The sequence below is a fragment of the Mobula birostris genome, chromosome 7, assembly GCF_030028105.1.
Source record: "Mobula birostris isolate sMobBir1 chromosome 7, sMobBir1.hap1, whole genome shotgun sequence".
Classification (NCBI taxonomy): Eukaryota; Metazoa; Chordata; class Chondrichthyes; order Myliobatiformes; family Myliobatidae; genus Mobula; species Mobula birostris.
Window position 1 is genome coordinate 47,410,883 of NC_092376.1, and position 21,115 is coordinate 47,431,997.

At 38.2% G+C, this 21,115-nt stretch overlaps 1 protein-coding gene across 4 annotated transcripts in view; it reads right to left on the bottom strand.

The window, feature by feature from the left end:
- Positions 1 to 2,455: 2,455 nt before the first annotated feature.
- Positions 2,456 to 21,115, bottom strand: part of zmym2 (zinc finger, MYM-type 2) — a 152,558-nt gene continuing 133,898 nt past the window's right edge. For 3 of the 4 annotated variants that reach the window (XM_072263078.1, XM_072263074.1, XM_072263076.1), the window contains 3 exons: positions 14,456 to 14,698; positions 13,390 to 13,510; positions 2,457 to 8,240 (listed from right to left, as the gene is read on the bottom strand). In XM_072263078.1, coding sequence (XP_072119179.1) covers positions 8,036 to 8,240; positions 13,390 to 13,510; positions 14,456 to 14,698 — 569 coding nt within the window. In that variant the 3' untranslated portion in view covers positions 2,457 to 8,035. Of the gene's footprint in view, positions 8,241 to 13,389; positions 13,511 to 14,455; positions 14,699 to 21,115 lie in introns of all 4 variants that reach the window. The other variant, XM_072263077.1, reaches the window with a different exon arrangement.

Here is a 21,115-nt window from a genome sequence, read left to right on the forward strand (position 1 = left end):
CAACACCTTGTATTCTGTCTGTGTTAGCCTCCAACCTGATGGCATGAATATTGATTTCTCTAACTTCCAGTAATTTTTCCTCCTTTGCCTTCCCTCTTCAATTCCCCACTGTGGTCCTCTTGCCTCTTCTCCTCACCTTATCACCTCCCTTGGTGCCTCTCCTCCTTCCCTTTTTACTATGGTCCACTCTCCCCTTGTATTGGATTCCATCTTCTCCAGCCCTTTACCTTTTCTGCCAATCACCTTCCAGCTACTTACTTCATCTCTACCCCCCCCCCACCCCCACAGGCTTCACCTATCTATCACCTTCTAGTTTGTACTCCTTCTCATTCCCCATCCCCTTATTCCGCTTCTTTCCTTTTCCTTTCCAGTCCTGATAAAAGGTCTCAGCCAGAAACGTCAACTGTTCATTCAGTTCCTCCAGCATTTTGTGTGTGTTGCTTTTGGATTTCCAGCATCTTCAGAATCTTGTGTTTATTTCAAACCATAGAAATTTTCCCTGCTCTGGGTTAAAACTAAGAATGAAACTTTTGACTGCTCCAACAAAGTACACCTGAACAGGAATGAACAAGGTTCTTCGCACAGACAAGTTCACACAAAAGTTTTTGGAAATGTTTGCTAGAAAACCTGAAATGACTGTTGGCAGGCTGTTCTTTAGTCAATGAATTCTGTTCCTTCACAACTCTGGTATTACGGATCTCTTCACCTCTATAAATGTCTTGCTTTGCACCAGTTTGTCTGGCATTTAAGTGAGGAGCCTCAGAGGCCTTTTAATTCTAAAATCATAATCTATCTTGAGACTTGAGAATTAAGAGGTGGTTGACTGAAGGGAAAATAGCCCAAATTATAGAAATTAAATGACTTATAAACCCTTCACTATTTGACAGCTACTTGTGGCTATAGGTGGTTTTAAAAGGTTTTAAAACATCGATATAATGGATGTGAAAGATACATATGACAACAAGTTTTAATCCACGAAGAACCATTGTTGTCACTGGATCTGCTAGCCCATATTGTAGTTTAGATGAAAATGTCCTCAATACACGGAACAAGTTACTCCTGGTTTTCTGCTGGTTCAAACACTGTGCACAGTCCTAATGTCTGCATCAGGATGATCCTAGCCTGCCTTTTTACAGGGTGTATTATATAAAGCATGAAATGTTGTGCTTAGTGTTCTTATAAACATCCAGCACAACGAGTAGCAAGATATTCACTCATCTCATTAGATTTAAGTTTATAATTTATGAAGATGTTAATCATCTCCCAAAATGATTTGTGTGTATCTCAAACTGCAGATGAGCAGATTTTTAGATGAAGGGACCTACTGTACTGCAGCACATGTCTTTGATCGTCTTCCAAATACTGCAGGTTAGTATAATCCTATTGATCCCAGGACTGAGATAGGGAATTAAAAAAAACATGCCAAAGACACACAAAAGTGCAAATACTTTTGAAGAAATAGCAAAAACACAATGACCAATTTTTGGTCTAAATCCTGCCAATGTATCCAAACTCTTTAAACTTTCTTCACAAACAGTGGTGCTATCAGGAGGCCACATGTACTGGTTGGAACTTTCTCCAGCCATTTGTTTGTGCGCTGCCACACAAATGAACCCGAGGGAGTAACCACATCTTGGGAAACAGATGGAAAACTAACCAGAATATATCTTGAAGGGAATCTATGATGAAGTTCTGTTTATGGATTTTGTAAAATGGCTTTTTGTAATTTTAATTCTTCTAGAATCTTGTGAAATAACAATGGGTATTACAACCAACAATGATATTTTACACTCTTTAATTGTATTAGAAGGGCTTGTCTCAGTGATAATAAAAGTTGTACCAAAAACCTTAAATTTGATTAAATGAATTCTGCTGTTCTTGTTAATTCATACTCAATGCAAGATTATAGCTTTTGAATGATGCTGGATCCATGAAGACTAGATTATCCATTCACAATACCTGTATATTCATTACTGATAAAACATGTCAGTGGACAAAATACTGTATTTTCATTTGGCTGCCATATTTTTGCCACACAAAATTAGCCAATTTAGACCAATAGCTTTCTCCTGACCCATATGTTGTGAATAGTTCAGTATATCTATACTCTACATGAGGTTCTTGTATTTCTTTATATCTAATCCTATCAATATATTCTCCTCTTCTTGCTCATTTGCATCTCCCAGTGGCTCTTGTATGCATTTAATCTAACTGTCTGATCCATTCCTATAGGATCACATTCTCATTTCTCAAAATTTTAAACTGTATTTCTTTCACTGATTCTTACTTCCAAAATACATTATTAAATACATCTGTTACTCTTTTCTATGTTTTGTATTGACTCAATATGTTTTAATGCTTTAAGCATTCCATTCGATCAATGAGGTATCTTAGGCAGGTTGATGGGAGGGTGGACATTTTAATGACTGACTTGTGATGCAGTTAAGGCTACTGATGTTACAATGCTCCAGTATACATGATGTACAAAACTTGCAAGACATTCAAGCATTTCAGTAAAATAAATTAATTTACATTCTATGAATAAAACACAAAACATCATATTAATGGGTGAATCTGAAAACTGTGGCTTGTTCGGCAGTTATTGATGGAAATTTGAGAATGTGCATTTAATGCAAAGCAGAAGATAGTTGTAATTCAAACCTATCTTGGTAAATAATAAAATACTATGATTTAGGATGATAAGTTCAAAATTGCTGGAGATGAACACTAAGGAAATCTAGTATATCTAAAGTATAAATAGAACTGCAGAGCAGCCTGTTGGATATACGGTTAAAGGTGGCTGCTATAGGCCCTTTCTCCTTCCTGGGCCAGGCACCTACAGTTTCAAAGAGTTGATCCAGCAAACTACTCAGCTGTGCTGATACTGCTTCTTTTAAACAGAGAAAGAAAGGAAATGAATAAACCCAGATTTAATTCATACATGGTAAACTTGTTTCCATCCCATTTAAATTTAAAGTCCTCACAACAGCTGGAGGTTGGAATCTAAATTGCTGCCCCTCAAACAGGTAACCTATCCAAGAGTAGATTAGATGCATTACTGGCTAAATCCTGAAGGACAAAAATGGGCAGATTAGGTTTGTGGCGGGTGCTGACTGAACCACCATGAGGGATAAACCTACCTGACTTTACCTTTGCTAATCTACCTCTGGCTGATGATAACATTGGCAGAATTGTGCAGACCATGTAGTAACAAAGCCCTGTCCCCACAAGGAGGACACCAGTGGGGGTCGCTATAAAAGGGTAACACTCGGAACAGATTTGACAGCAAGAAACTGAGCATCTACAATGAGTGTCACTGATATCCGGGTCTGGCATGTACAGTACCTCACACTACCATTGTCATCAAGCAAGGGGATCAATCTTGTTTCGAAGAGCAGTGCAAAATGGTGGGAGAAGTAGCTACAAATGAAGAGGTGAAAGTTCAAAGAAACTACAGGAAAGGATAAGTTGCATGCTGGGGAGCATGCAATTGACAGAGCTTAGCAAACTAACAGCCAGCAGATCCCATTGAAACTGTGTAGTCCTATCACATTGTTATGAAGAATAATTAAGCAGCTTACAGGAGGAGGTGGCTCCAAGAATGTATATCCCATCCACAACAATGACTAGGTCCATTGTGCCAAAGAGAATATTGAAATATTTGTTACCATGTTCAGCTAGAAGTGCTGAATAGATTATACCAGCCACCGGAGAAGTCATTCTTCAACTAATTCAGTTTCAAGAAACAGCGGAGAGCACTACAGACCTGGATGACATTCCAGCTGTTGTACTGAAGACCTGTGCTTAAGAACTAGTGCCTTTTAAATGTACGGGAATAGCTTGGCCAATGGCACTGGACAATAAAGATTTTGCTTCCTGAATATTTTTGCATGTAACATGAATTTTGGGCTGCTGATCATGAAAACAACCATGAAATCTCCCTAACACGCACCATTTTTTTTCCAAATCACCTATCTTTATTTCAGTTCATAATTCAAGTCAATTAAAATGTTGCCCACAATGTAAGCTGAAAAGTTTTCTATTTTGTCCAGGCATGCTGAGACAGGGTGGATGCTGTACAGCAGGACAGGTTGTAAAAGCATCACACACACATGCCATTCTATGCATTGTGTTTGTGATCATGTTGATGTGCATGCTCCACAGCCATAGCATTTTGTGTGTACTCATTATAATAAAGTGATTATATTTTCAGGAGTAATTGTGATAGCAAAATGTCTCGCCAATGTTGCAACAACCACAATACTTGGTTATGTTTGTGGTGACTCCTCATTAAGATGAAGTATGACTCCCCATATTAAGAAGGATAATAAGCTCTACATTGGGTGTAAAATTCGCATCCAAGATAAGGTCTGGGCTCCTCACATTTGTTGCGCATGTGCTCTCGATCTTACAGCTTGGTTCAATTACTTGGAAATCAATGCTGTTTGATGTCCCAATGACCAGTGTGTCTGGTTTCTCTACTGGAAACAAGAAATCCATTGAATACCCCAATCTCCCTTCAGCCATGAGAACTGTGCCGCTTGACGATTGTCTTCCAGTGCCAAAGCCACCAGATACACGGAGTCTAGAAGAGGCAGATGAAGATGCTATGATGCACGAGCCAGGAATGATAAACGATACTGATACAGATTTTGAACCCTCTATGTTGATAACTCAATATGCATTAAATGATCTGGTCAGTGACTTGGGTTTGTCAAAGGCAAAAGCAGAATTACTGGGTTCAGGACTGCAAGGATAGAATCTGCTGTCACCAGGCACAGAAATCTCCCTGAAGGATTTCAATATATGAGGCAGATGTTTCCCAGAATAACTGATGCCAAGATTAAAGAAGGGATTTTTGTTGGTTCACAAATCAAACAGGTCATCAGGATAGGCACTTTGAAGAAATTCCAGTGGGACCAGAGAAAATTGCATGAAAGGCATTCAAGGATGTCGTTGAAAATTTTCTTGGCAACTACAGAGCACCAAACCATGTACAGCTGGTCGACATATTTCAAGCATGAAAAACTATAAAGTGCAACACGCCACTAAAGATTCATTTTCTGCATTCCCATTTAGACTACTTCCCTTCAAATCTTGGCAGGGTGAAAGGTTTCACCAGGACATTGCGGTCATGAAGAAACGGTATCAGGGCAACTGGAATCCATCAGTGCTGGCTGATTATTGTTGGACACTTAAGCAAGAAGCCTCAGACACCAAGTACTCCATTCGTAATGGTGCCAGGGGAATATTGAAAGAAAAGCGGTTCAAGGTGGCTCATCATCGCCGCCTTGAGGGCAATTAGTAACGGACAATAATGCTGACATTACAGCGATGCCCAGATCTGAAAATAAATTTAAAAATGTATACAGAATACCCTTTTAAATATATCAATTATCTTGTAGCAGCATCTACGGAAATGAATAAATGGGCCAAGACCCTTCATCTAGACTGGAAAGGAAGACGGAAGATGCCAGAATAAAAAGTTGGTGTGGGGGGGTGGTGTGGAAGAGGAGGTCAAGCTAGAATGTGATAGGTGAAGCCTGGTGGGTGGGATAGGTAAAGGACTGGTGGAGAAGGAATCTGCTGGACCGTGGGAGAAAGGAAGGAGGGGGCACCAAGGGTAGGTGATACAGGTGAGAAGAGGTAAGCAGCCAGAGTGGGAAGGAAGAGGGGAAAAGGAAAAAGAAAGAAAAATTACCATAAATCAATATTCATACTATCACTTTGAAGGATACCTAGATGGAATATGAGGTGTTGCTCCTTCATCCTGAGCGTGACCTCATCGTGGCAGAAAAGGAGGCCATGGACGGACATGTTGTAACGGAAATGGGAATAGGTATTAAAAAGGTTAGCCACCAGGAAATTCCAATTTAAGTGGACAGAGTGAAGGTGTTTGACAAAGCAGTCCCCCAATTTACATAGGGTTTCACCAATATTGAGGAGGCTACATCAGGAGCACCATATACAAAAGGTGACCCCAACGGGTTTACAGGTGAAGTGTTGCCTCACCTGGAAGGACTGTCTGGGTCCTTGACTAGAAGTGAGGGAGGAGGTGAATGGGCAGGTGGTCTTCTGCCTGGCTATTCAATCAATTATGACCTGCCTTCTTGATTTGGGAAGTACTTTAGATTGAATAATTCTCCATGACCCTTTTCTATTTAAGAAAGCTGAAAGGGATAGCAGGGATTACAGACTAACTGTTAGCCTAAATGTATTGCCAGGAAATTATTTGAGTTTGTAATTAGGGTCTTCTAACAAAATGGCATACATCAAGATGGTACCGTCCAATGTTGGCTCTTCCACAGAAATAACTGTTCGTATGATTGGCATCAACTTTTATTTTGCCATAACTATGAAAATTTGATTAACAGCAGCAGAAGGGTGTCAAATTGGAAGTTATTCTTGACTGGGGAATTAGACTGCATCTATTGGTAACATCATCTGACGAGTTGCTTTGACAATCCAGACTGAAAAGAGCTCTCTACTTTCTGCCTTTCCATTCTCTAGCTTTGCAGCTTCCCTTGTATCTGCTATCAAAAGTGGAAGCTTTTTGATTAGAGTGGCTTTGCAACACAAGGCAAATCACCATAAACATAGAGAATCACTGTTAAGTATTACAAGGTTCTGCAAATAGTCTGAAAAACAAACATTGCTTGAACATAGAATTCTGTTTCATCAGGTTGCACATATTAACACATCATTCATTATAAAGTCAATGCTCTTGTGTGAATTGTGAATAGTACAGTGAAGCTGCGTTTAATTTAGGTACCAACCTACCTTTTTTAGATACACCTCTGTCAACTGAGCCACCATCTTAACACTCTTTTGTGCCAATGAGGAGGAAGCCATAAGATTTAGACCCAACAACAATGAAGAAATGGTAATACACTTTCTAATTTATGATATGTGATGCTTTATTCCAATAGGGTACCCACTTATAAGGGGTTCCCAAACTTTTTTAATGCCATGGACCAATACCATTAAACAAGACCCAGGTTGGGAACCCCTGTACTATATAAATTCTGATCCAATTAAATTCCCACTCTGTAGGTGAGAGTTAATTGAGCCAAATCAAATTAATGAAGAAATGTTTACATGCAAGAATTCTGTGATTATTCTGCTACAAAGCTCAGAATTATCATTTCAGACGTTCCCATATTTTTGTGTGATGCCTCAGCTCTTGTGGCAAGGAGTACACTCCAGGTTTCAGCCACATTTTTAAAGAGTTACTTAAGCAGCTGAACTATATTAATTTAAAAAACACATTTATTTTACTCTACAGATTTAGAGTACATGTAGATTATTTCCCTGGTTTTTCTTCTACTATGACATTCAGCCAGCTTTCAGTAATCCTCTTAATTCTTTATTTCATGACTTCTTTCCATAAAAGCAGTTATTTTACAGAGAATTAAAATAGACTGCACCATCCATCAGCATAACAAATAATTAATGCTTACAGAATCTGTGGTGAAAACTCCACCAACTGGTATGTTTGTGAAAGGACACCCATCAGGAGGCTAGCTCTAAACTGATTTATAGTGCTAAGACTATATTAATTACGTAGATGCAAACCTATCCGGTGGAGATAGCACCCATTTAAACCATCCCTTCCTTATTAAGGGGAATTCCAAAACACTGTAGTTTGTTTTAATGCAAATTTTTCTTAAATTCAGAAAAAAAATTACACAACACATTTGAGATCCTTAATTTGTAATGTAAAAAGTTACAAATGGAAATGCTTTCTGACATTCTGACAACAAACCAATTCAATAAATAATTAAAAAAACTTGAGCAGTTGTTTTAAAGTATACATATCCTAAAAGTCACTAAGGAGACTGCTAACATCTGCTATTCTCCTCTCATTTAGGGTTATTTACATAATACCCAATCTGGGTATATTGCTACAAACTCAATTATAGAGGGCTGATCCAGGAAATCCACATCATAGTTTCCCTGTATTATATCCTAGTGGCCTCACAATACACTGTCATGTTTCTTTGCCCAACTTCAGTGTCACTATTGTAGGGGAATTTCAATCAACATCATCTTCATCTGCTTCAGAATTGTCCCTTTCGTTTCCTTCATATATGTCCTTTATCACAAGAATCCGTACAAGCATATGTTCTAAGATGTTGCGGTCCAAAGGGATACTGGAGAACCAAATTGGGCCATCAGGTGTGCTGGAGTGTTCGGGCTGTAGATAAAAGAGGTCGGTTCTCTGTTGTAGATTTGGAGGGCTAGAGGACAAAAGAAATATATAAACCAGAGTCAATTGTAGAATAGATCCAGAAAAAAATCAGTCATTTCCCAATTCCTTTCACCCACCCCACTTATAATTTTGATAAAATGTACCACAATCTATAAAAAATGCAATTTGTGAAAATTAAAACATAAATTGACTGAGAAATAGATTCAATAGTAACTTTGAAACAGGAATGAATATACATCCAAGAAGGAAAATAATCAGGTTATGGAGACACGCCACAGGAGTGGGAGTAACTGAATAAGTGCTACTATTGGCTTCATGGCCAAACTGCTCCTTCTGGGTTGCAATATTTTGAAATTGTGGCTTGCTGGCACAACCCTTCAGAGTTAGAATGTTGTGTTCAGCTTTTAGTTAGGAACTCAACTGTATATGATTACTGACATTTGCGCATATCAAGGAGTGCTGTTTACATGCAGAAATATTTATTTTGTACTCTTTCAAACTTCTATTTAAAGATTTCCTTCTATAGATCTATCATTTAAAATTGCTCTTACTGCTTCATTCTCAACTCTTAAGTTACCCCATTCTCATCTCTTGAGAATAGGGCACTCAACAGTAAACAATGCAGAAAGGTGTTTCTGCACAATCAAGAAACACCTTGATGCATTGCCTCCTGGTACCAAGGTCAGGGATGTCTCAAAGCAAGTGCAGGACATACTGAGAGGGGAGGGTGAATAGAGGTTGTGGTCCATGTAGGTGTCTGTTACATAGGCAGTGGCAGAGATGGGGTTCTGCAAAGGGATTTTAGGAGCTTGGTAGAAAGCTTATTTTAAAAAGAAAGAATTCCAGGGCTGTAATCTCTGGAATATTACCCATGCCAGGTGCTGGTGAGGTGAGAAATAGATACAGGTGCAATACACGGCTAAGGAGCTGGTGCAGGAGGGAGGGTTTCAGATTTATACATTACTTGGCTCCCTTGCAGGATAGGTTGGACTTGTATAAACAAGGTGGTTTGAATGTGAACCAATATCCTTATTGGAAAGTTTGCTAGTGCTACTCAGGAGGGTAAATAGGGCTAATCCAGGTGCCTTTTATCAGTGATAGGGAAGATAATGGAGAGGATACTGAGGGATATGATTTATGCACATATGGAAAGGAATGGCCTGCTTATAGATAATCAGCATGGATTTGTGCAAGACAAATCATGCCATACAAACTTGACAATTTGAGGTAATGACAAAGGAACTTCATGAGAGTAAGGTGGTGAACTTTATTTACATGGACCTTAGTAAGGTATTTATTAAGGCTCCTCATGGCAAGTTGATTTAAGAGATAAGGATGCATGGGATCCAGGATGAATTGTAAGTTTGGGTTCAGAACTGGCTGGCCCATAGAAGACAGAGTAGGGACAGAAGGCTGTTATTGTGGCTGGGGATCTGTGACCAGTAATGTTCCCCAGGTATCAGTGCTGAGCTCCTGGTGGCAGGTGGAGTTAATCTGGGTAAGTGTGAGTTGTTGCACTTTGGGAGACCCCTTAACAGCATTGCGGTACAGAAGCATCTTGTTTAAAGTTAATTGAATGTGATTAGCAAATGGATAATGCCGCAAAGAGGGCATATGGCATTCTTGTCTTCCTTGGTAGGGGTGTTAGGTATGACAGTAAGGAAGTAGTTATTATAATACCCTGGTTTAAGACCACGCTCTTCAGCAGATTTTCTCAAAATGCATTAAGTATTCCTTTAATTACATACAATCAAGTATTTCATTTTTGCTGTTTAAAATAAAAATTCGGTTGATAAATCAGGCTTGTTGAATTAGCCAATGGGATTTGTCTTGTTAACATTTTTTTCCAGAGAGAGCATGAGATTGAGGAAGGAGAATGGAAATGGCTGACGTACATTGGAGAAGAACATGGTGAAGTGTTCACAGAACCCATGTGGAAGGACAGATGCCGATGTTGGCAAATCCTCATGCAGACAATAGTCTCACGGAGAATGTACAGATCACTCTTAATTAGCTAGTTAGCACATGATAAAGTAAAGGCCTATGATATATATAACTAATAGTTTATATTGTGCGTGTAATCGGAGCTCATTGTCGCGTAATCAATCCAGTTTAATTCACTTAGTTTACTCACAACATGAAATGCTTTTGCGCTGAAGAACCTGCCCCAGCAAACAAATATTCATGCAATATCCAAGAAAAAAAGTCGAACTTCCTTCAATGTGGTATGCTAACTAGCTAAGAGTTATCTGCACATTCTCTGTGAGACCATTGTCTGCATGAGAATTTCCCAACATCAGCATCTGTCCTTCCACATGGGTTCTGTGAACGTTTCACCATATTCTTCTACAATGTTTGTCAGCCATTTCCATTCTTCCTCAATCCCATGCTCTCTAGAAAAATGTTAACAGAACAAATCTCATTGGCTAATTCAGCAAGCCGGATTTATCAACCAAATTTTTATCTTAACAGCAAAACTGAAATACTTGATTGTATGATGTAATTAAAGGAACATTTATTGTATTGAGAAAATAAAATGAAGCATGGTCTTAAACCAGGGCATCACATTATGCTGCAGGTATATAAAACTTTATAGTCAGATCATGCTTGGAGTATTGTGCGTGGATCTGGTCACCCCATTAGAGGAAGGATATGGAAACTCTAGAGAGGGTGCATAAGAGGTTTACAAAGATGCTACCTACATTAGAAGGTATGAGCTTTAAGGAAAGGTTGGAAAAACTTGGGTAATTTCTCTCTAGAGTGTCAGAGGCTGAGGGAAGGTCAGGAAATTGGATAGATGTTTGTTTTTAATTATTAGAGTCACAGTCAGGATCTTTTCCCCAAGAAAGAAATGTCAAGCACCAGAAAACATACTTCTAAGGTTGGAGGGGGGAGGGGAAGGGGATTTGTTTAAAGTGGCGTTAGGTTCTTTTATGCAGACTACAATGTGCCTGCGATAAATTACAAGGGCTTGTAGTGAAAGCAGGCGGTTTGGTGGATTTAAGAGGCATTTAGAAGGACGCATGAATATGAAGGGAATGGACGGATATGGATGATAAACAGAAGGACATGAGGGATAAACTGGCATCAAGATCTGCACAAACCAGTGAGCCAGTAAGCCTGTCCAGCTCTGTACTGTTCTATACTCTCATCTTAAATGGACTTTCACAATGGACTGCCAATTGCTCTCATCACATAACTGATCACTTTTGATTTCACAGGAAGTACTGATGCTACACATCACTGTCACTGACAAGCTCAATATTTGCTTATCACTTTGTTTTTTTTAAAAAAATGCTGTATGAATAAATATTTCCTCAAATTAATTTCCCAGAGTTAAATCTTGCAATACTATGATCATGATCACAATTCTAGGGCTGAATACATTCAGGTTGGAGACTGAATATATTTCAAAAAGAATTCTTGTAATGCAGCACTACATTACTTTACTTCAGTCTAACTTGTAGAGTTAACTTGACTAATTAACAAATTCCACTGAACTGACTGTACTCCTCTTTCATTTGATGGCTTGTAATTGAAACTGAAAATTATATAATTGCCTTTCATTTATCTTTCTCTGGAAGATTTATTTTGAAACTTGGACAGTTTTGCATTCTAGTCCTGTGGTTGCAAGAATGCCACTTATAAGTACTGTGGTTGCAAAAGCACGAGGAAGTCAGGAATGATGGTAAACGTGGGAATTCAGTAAAGTGTTGGAAGTTTGTAAACTTATGTACTTTCAGTTAATTAATGAATTTGAGTAGTCAGATTAAACTGCAAAACAAATAAAACTGCAGCTGCTAGAATGAGGAAACAAAAACAAATGCTGGAGGAATTCAGTCGTCAAGCAGCACTTGTGGGGAGAACTGGGTGGGTGGGGGAATAGGTAGACCTGTCAGAAGTTCGATAGAGGTGCTAAAGAGTCAAGTGCAAGGCAAAAAAAACTAAACAGAGGCAAAACAGATCAGGTGATAAGGAACATGAATAGCAACAGTTAGCAAGGTATTTTACAGAAATGAGGTGAGAAAGTTACATTATGCTTTTAGGCTTTCTCACCTCATTTCTGTAAAATACCTTGCTAACTTGCTACTCATGTTCATTGAGTTCCTAATCTGTTTTAATCGGAAATTATGAGAGCAGTTTACCTGTACTAATTGCAACACAGGAAGCATACAATTAAAACAAGTTAAACAAGATTAAACTAGAAACATACATAATTGAATAATAAAATTCAATTTTGTGAAAGGAAAAATTATTATACCTAAATTAATCATAAAATAATAAAATCTAAAATAGATTCCATAAATGCTGCCTGTCCTGCTGAGTTCCTTCAGCATTTTGTGTGTAACTTCACATTTCCAGCATTTGTAGCCTCTCCTGTGCCTGTATAACAATGAAGAGGGACTTCATGATTCCTTTATCAGCGATGTGGCTTGATTTTGCATGGAAATTAAAATTAAATAATCCAGAAGAAGAGGCTCTAGCAGATGGTCTCCATTCAAATATTTATGATGGAATCATTGTGGAACTGAAGGAAATCATCTACCCCATCAACCAAACATGTTGCTTTTCCCCACCTTCCCAAACAATTCCTTCACTTTGATTACCTAAAAGCCTACAGATACCTTGCTTTAAATCTCTGGTCAGGTGTACTTTAACATTTAATAGATCTATAACAATGTTGTTTTCTCTAGCATGCTATAATTGAGACATTCTTGACATAACTACTGTAATCAGCATGTAACTTTAGTAGTATAGGTGACCCAAGTTGTGGGAAGTTGCAATCCAAGAAAACAATGCATATGATTTTCCATTATTTGAAGCCATATCATCTGATGTTGTGCCAAGAAAAGTCAGTTGAAAATTATAGCTCTTATTTTCTCCATATAAATTTTGTAACAGCAAATTTTTATTCTGTATCCCAAACCGTTTTTGGTTGTGATTCATGAATTCCACAGCGTATTTCTGCTACCTGTACCACAATGATGTGAGAGTCTGCAGTTGCAAACTAGTCTATAAATTTAATACTTTTTTCAGAGCAATTAATGGGCATCAATTCTGGCCTTGCCAGATACTCACATCCGGAGAATGAATTAAGAAAAACAATATCCTTCATTGTAAAGGTAATCAAGTGCTTAAAAAATTGTTCACGTTGACTCTGTTAGCTTTAACCTTACCACTTTGATAGGTAGCACTCAAACATTTTTACAGGACATCTTGAAGGATTAGCTGCATTTTCTCTTTGTTCAAATATAAGCTCATCCTCCTCACGTTTTCGTTTTCCTGGTGTAATTTTGTCTAAAAATACAATTTAATCACTTTAAATCTGTTGATATAGTTAAAACATGTCTTTACGCAAACAAATCATAAGACTGTATATCTAGCAGTTTATTTTCTGTATGTGCATTACATTATTCCAATCTTTAAATGATTCCTGTAGCTAAGTATTCAAGAAAACATAAATGCAAATAGTCACCTATTAAAACATTTATGTTTTCTTGAAAACTAAGATAGTAGCATTCAAAGCCCCAAATGTAAACATAAGATTGTTTGCAATTATAGGAAACGTTAATTTTCAAAGGAGGGGAACCATTTTTAATGATCTGCTTCCAGGGCTTTTTAAATATCTAGTATTGGCAATAATGGCCATGAGGAACCAGAAAAGACATTTCATTCACTACAAGCAACCATGGCCCGGTGCTAATTTCTGAGCTACCAGCTGAATTAAGGAACTGCCTGCCGGCTTCAGGTGGCAGTGCATATAAGCCAGATCACATACTGCAACAGAATTTCTTTTGCTTGCACAATGCACTTACCATTCAGCTCCTTAAGCATTGGGGCTTGAAAGACCCTGGAGAAGTAACAATTTAAGTTATTCTGTAGTAGTAGGGGTGAATACGTTGTGTAGTTTGGACTGAAGCCAATTAGCTCTGGGAATATGTTTAGTACCTTTGGCTCTATGGGTTCCATTTGGGGGGGGGGGGGAACTATGATTAACAGAGCTTTCTGAAGTTACAATTGATGCCCATTTGTGCAATCTATTATTAATTTCTGTTGTTCAGGTCACCAGAGGGCAGACTGCAAGATGTTTTCAAATTAAAAATGAGCTTGTGAAGCAGCTACATCACAGAGGCAGATATGCACCAGAAGGCAAAGGGGGGAAAAAAAGATCAGAAATGTACTGGTGCAAGCATAAGATGAGTAAATAAACAGTAATCTGTATTGCTCCAACTAATTCCTTACCTTGATTGTCATTTGTACACAAAGCAGGGACCTCGTATCGAATACATACAGTATTGTCAGAGTTTTTATTCCATTTCTTGACAACATTTCCAAACGAAAGTCTCAAATGCTGCTCAATGGTCCTTAACCCAAAGTGTTTAGTGTTAAAATAAAGCAAAGTATTAAGAAGTACAAATGGTGACTCTGGCCCTAGCTGCTTGCTGTTCCATAGATAATCCTCTTCAACCCGTGAAAATATCGATCCTAAAATAAAATAGGCAAAGGAGATATTTATTTACACATTACACAATGGAGGATAATTCTTATAGAATACAGAGCTGAAGAAACTAGGAATGGAAAGGATGTAAACACTAGGATGAGAATTTTAAATCGGATGCACTGGAGAAATGGCAAGGATCCAATTCAAAAGATGGCAGGCCAAGATCACGTTTGAACTAGATGTAGGAAGCTGGCACAAAAATGATTGTGAGCGAAGAACGTGAAGCTGACCCCAAGAACATTTGAATGTTTAGTTTAGAAAAGCGATAGAAAGCACAAATTAATGTTTCAGAGACACGAGATTCTACGAATGTTGAAAATCTTGAGCAGCACACACAAAATGCTGGAGGAACTCAGCAGGTCAACTATTAATTTCCCTCCATAGTTGCTACCTAATCACAAGCCGTGGATCACAAGGCCATGTGCTTAGCCCCCCAACTCTAATTGCTTTATACTTATGACTGTGAGGCTAAGCGCAGCCCCAGTGCCGTACTCAAGTTTGCTAATGACATCACTGTTAACCAAATCAAATGTGGGGATGAATCAACATACAGAGGGAAACTGAAAATCTGGCTGAATGGTGCCACAAAAACCATTTCTCACTCAATGTCAGCAAGACCAAGGAGTTGATTATTGACTCCAGGAGGAAACCAGAGTTCCATGAGCCAATAACCATCAGGGGATCAGCGGTGGAGAGGGACAGCCACTTTAAATCCTCAGTGTTATCGTTTCAGACCATCTATCCAGGGCCTAGCATGTAAGTGTAATTACGAAGAAAGCATGGTACTGATATACTTCCTCAGAAATTTGTGGAGATTCAGCATGACTTCTAAAACTTTGACAAACTTCTACAGACGTATAGTGGAGAATATATTGACTGGTTGCATCACAGCCAGATAAGAAAACACCAACACCCTTGAATGGAAAATCTTACAAAAAGTAGTGGATACAGCCCCGTTCATCATGGGGAAAGTCCTCCCTGCCACTGAGCACATCTATATGGAGCGATGTCACAGGAAAGCAGCATCCATCAAGGGCCCCCTCCACCCAGGCCATGCTTTCTGCTGCCATTAGGAAGAAGGTATAGGAGCCTCAAGACTCACAGCACCAGGTTCATGGATAGTTACTACCCCTCAACTGCAGGCCCTTGAACCAGAGGGGACAACTTTACTCGCCCCATCACCTAACTGTTCACACAACCTATGGACTCACTTTCAAGGACTCTTCATCTCTTGTTCTCAATATTTATTGCTTATTTATTATTATTTTTTCTTCTCTCTTTTGTACCTGCAGTTTGTTGTTGTTGTTTGCACTTTGGTTGTTTGTCCGTTCCCTGTTGGGTGCAGTCCTTCACTGATTCTATTGTGGTTCTTGGATTTATTGTGTATGCCCGCAAGAAAATGAATCTCCAGGTTGTATAAGGTGATGTATATGTACTTTATTAATAAATTTACTTTAAATTTGAACTATCCTGCTGAATTCTGCCAGCATTCTGTGTGTGTGTTACTCCAATGAATGTTTCGGCCATAATGGAAAGGGAGAAGAAGCACAGCTTTATTTTGCAAACAGACAGACCGACTGACGGACCATAATGTATAGTAGCAGAATTAGGCCAGTTGGACCATTGAGTCTGCTCTGCCATTCCATTCTGGCTGATTTAGTATCACACTGCCATGCCTGACAGCATGTGAGATAGAACAAACTCTCAGTTAGAAAGGATAATTACTCTGGTTCAGTCTGTGATGAAATTCAGGAGAGAACTAACAGCAGATTATGTTTATGCCAAGTGCAAATGACCTTCCCAAAGCTTAATCAAAAGAAACTGTGCTTCTTCTAGGATGGAATATTGGACCAGCAACCTGTCCACAGTAGCAGCAAGACGATGGAAGTAGGGCATGGTATTGTCAGTGCATATGTGTATGCTGAGCATACATCTTTGGGGAATATCACATCTCAGAGATGAAGAGGAGGAGGAAATCTTCTGAGGCAATGCTAGGGGCCAGGAATAAAGAGGTCCTGAGAGTGATGTCTTGCTCAGCTAGAATGGGTAGCTAACTATAAAGCCAAGTTCTTTTGAGATAGACATATTAATGGAGGGAAATATAGAGAAGGACAATAAGTGACTGTCAAATATATTAAGTATGGATGGACTTTCTTTTAAATTAAATTAATTTCTCTTTGGGTTAGGATTAGGGCAAGGTTGATATTTATTGTTCATTCCTGCCTGTAGAACTGACTGGCTAGTTGGAACATTTTAAAGGGCAGTTAAAAGCCATCAAACTCATGGGTTTGGAGTCTGGTATTGCCCAAATCAAACTCCTTCTCCGGGGGACATCAGTGAATTGGCTTTATTCCCCAACAGTCTGATGGTTTTGTGATCACTATTTCTTAAACTATATTTTGATTTTAGAAAATAACTACCAACATTTAAGTTATCCTACAGCTGTAGTGGGAGCCAAACATACAGAATATCCCACATCACAGGTTAGCCCTCTGGATACAAGACCAATAACTAAACCGCAATGCTACCATATCTCTGCAAGCTACTAGAGTCTGTTAATTCTATTGAATATACTAGTATTGGGAACAGCCATCAACCACTTTGGTTTTTTTTGTAATTTATTTTTAATTGAAATTCAGCATCATACAAACATTTCCGTAAGATGTATTTCAGATACTGTATGTATATATCATATATTCATGTTTGCCACGAATCTCCACATAGTATTTATCTGAGGTATACACCTATAGAAAAGAATGAACAAACAAGAAGAAAACTATGTACAAGTAGGGAGTGATTTTTTTTTACAACATAATCATTGACTTGTGAGAATAAAATCAGGCCTATGGGGAGTTATGTAGTTAAACCATTTTTCCCAGTATGAATCAAATTGCTCCAATTTATGATTGACAGTTGCTGTTATCTTCTCCATTTTGTAAATGTCCATTGTAATTTCCACCCATGCCTTTAAAGTTGGGCTCTCTTGTGATAATCATTTCCTGGAAGGAGTCTTTTTACCAGCCACCAGCAGTATATTCATTAAATATTTATCTCTTTTCAACCATTCTTGAGGTTCTAAAATATATAGTCTTACTTTCTAAGGGTATTTCACATTTAAAAATGTCTCGTAGGGCATTGTGTATCCCACTCCAATAGTCTTTGATAACGGGGCAATTCCAGAACATATGCTAATGGTTTGCATTTTGATTTCCACAATTTCTCCAGCAAACAGGGAGGTTCCTATCATGGGATTTCTGAGAGGGTGTAATAAAATATCTTATCAGGTTTTTACACCCAAACTCCCTCCATTTCTGTGAACTGGTACATTTCCATTGATACCTCCATATTATTGCCCATTCTTCCTCAGATATAGTTATCCCTCCTTCCTTCTCCCATTTTGTTTTAATGTATGAAGTTGCGTGTGTTTTCAGATTTGACAGACCCTTATACATACTTGAAGTGATTCTACTACCATTATCTGAATTATATGCTTTTCTAAACAGTTCTATCAAACATGTACTTGCCTTGGTTACATTTTTCACCCTCCTGTTAACATAATGTCACATCTGCAAATACCGATTAAAAATCTTGATTTTCTAATAAGTATTTCTCTTTAAGCATTTCAAAACTGAACAGTGTTCCTTCTTTCATTATATTGCATAGAACTGTTATTCCTTTAGCTGTCCAGTCCTTAAATCTAGCATCCAGTTTATTCGGCATTAAATCCGAGTCATATGCACACCATTTGAGAATTACAATATCTCCCTCTAGTTTATATTCTTTTATAATAGTTCTCCATATTTTAAGAGTCCATTTCACCCATGGGTTATCAATAGTATTTATATAACTTTGTAGGTTGCTATCAGCCAAAATTGACTGTAAGGGGATGGAAGGTATCTTCTCCTCAATGTTTTTCCATTGAGCGTCATATGATGGGTTGCACGAACATATCACAGCTCTCATCTGTGCTGCAAAATAATAATCTCGAAGAGAAGGTAGGTCCCATCCCCCCTTTTCCCTGGCTAATTGCAAAGTTTTGAGACGAACTCTAGGTCTTTTATCTTGCCATATATACCTTGATAACATTTTGTGCCATTCATTGAATTGATTTTGGTTCATCTCTATTGGTAGGGTCTGAAAGAGATATAATAGTCTGGGCAATATATTCATTTTAATGGATTCAATCCTTGAACTGAGACTAAAGAAAGGAATTAAGATTCCATCTTGTAACACACACAAAATGCTGGTGGAACGCAGCAGGCCAGGCAGTCCATCTTGTTATGTCTTCCATAATTTAATATATAGGCGGGAGGAGAGAAAGCAGCGCGCTGCGCATGCGCAGCCCTCCGGTGAAAAATGATATCGTATCTGTTAAATAGGGGCCGTGGACAATTCTGATTTGATGGAGACGGACGTGAAAGCACAGAGGAATATCTGGAAAAATTTCTGAAAAGCTCATTCGCTGCTATCGTTACTGCGTGGTCGGGAATCTTTTGGAGGGAAGGCCTCAAAATCCCTGGCTTTGCCTGCTGTTGGCTACCGAGATGGAGGTCGAATCGCTCAGATAGAGATGGCGCTCAGTACTCGGTGTCGGACAGCTGATCAGAGCTCGAAGTTTTCGGATGACTCAGAGTTGGACCAGGGAGAGTTTTTCTTCCTTCTCTCGTCAGCGTGAGATGTGGGATATTTGAGAGACTTTGAACTTTTACTGTGCTCATGGACTTCTTCATCAAGCTATGGTATTGTTGCACTGTTGTAACTATATGTCATAATTATGTGGTTTTGTTAGTTTTTTTTCAGTCTTGGCCTGTCCTATGTTTTGTGATATCACACTGGAGGAAATATTGTATCATTTCTTAATGCATGCATTACTAAATGACAATAAAAGAGGACTGCTTGTCTTCATAATCTATAAAAGAATCACACTCTGATAATTTTGCCAAATCTTTTGGCATGATGATGCCCAAATATTTGAAAGACTCTATTTGCTATGCCAAGGGATATCTACTTCCAATTTCTGTTGATGGGCTATAGTTATATGAACGTAATTGGGTTTTATCTATGTTGATCTTGTATCCTGATAATTGACCATATTGTTCAAAGGATTGCATCAATTTAAGTAAAGATTATGTTGGTTGCCCTAGATAGATCAAAATGTTATCGCATAACAGGCCAATTTATGCTCTGTCCCTTTAATAGTAATTCCCCTGATATCTTCATTTTGTCTGATGTATTGAGCTAATGGTTCCAGATGTAATGCGAAGAGTAGCGGTGACCATGCACAACCCTGTCTCGAGCCCCTTTCTAGGGTAAAAATATTTCATAAATATCCATTGATTTTAATCCTGGCAGTAGGATTGTCATATAGTGCCTGTATAGTTTTAATAATTGTGTCATGTAAACCAAATCTATGTAAAACTCTGTAAAGAAAATTCCAATTAACCGAATTAAATGCCTTTTCAGCGTCCACGCTTATTACTATTGCTTTAATTTTATTTTTTTTTGTATATGATCCATAATGTGTAGTGTCCTTCCTATATTGTCTTGTGTTTGGCGTTGTTGTATAAAACCTGTCTGATCATTATGTATCAGTATGGGTAGAAACTCTTCTAATCGTTTGGCCATGATGGAGGTGAATAATCTATAATCTACATTAAGAATAGATATTGGTCTAAATGACCCACATTCCATTTTATCCTTGCCTTCTTTCGGTATAACTGAGATTATCGCCTCCTTCCAGCTGGGTGGCATTTGCACCTTTTTTAAAGCCCAGTTCAGTATGGGGAGTAAAACAGGAATTAACTCATTTTTAAATTCTTTATACCACTCTGCCGTATATCCATCTGATCCTGGTGACTTACTTAACTTAAGCCTGCTAATTGCAGTTCTTAGTTCAGCTTCAGTTATGTCAGCAGTCGTTGTTCTATTTTATTCTTCGTTTAAAGTGGGTAACTCTAGAGAATTCAGGTAGGTATCAATTTGAGTTATGCTTCCTCCTGGAACTTTAGAATATAGAGTTTTGTAAAACACTTCAAAAGCTTCCTGAATTTCACTTAGCTTATTTTTTTTTATCACTTTTGTTCTTGGATCCCTAATTCTATGAATTGTTATTTCTGCTATCTTTTTTTCCAGTTTCCACACCAGTATTTTCATAGATTTAGATCCACTTTCATAGTGTCCCTGTTTCAAAAACATTAGATTTTTCCTGATTTCTTGTGTAGCTAAACTATTAATTTTGTTCCTAATTTTTAAAGTTTCCTCCAATGTATCCTGCGCCAAACTCAATTTGTTTTTTTTCTAGTTCCTTCAGCTTGTTTTGTAATTCCTCTAATGTTTTATTCATTTTTTTTCTTATTTGAATATATCACTATAATTTTCCCTCTTAAGACAGCCTTCAGAGT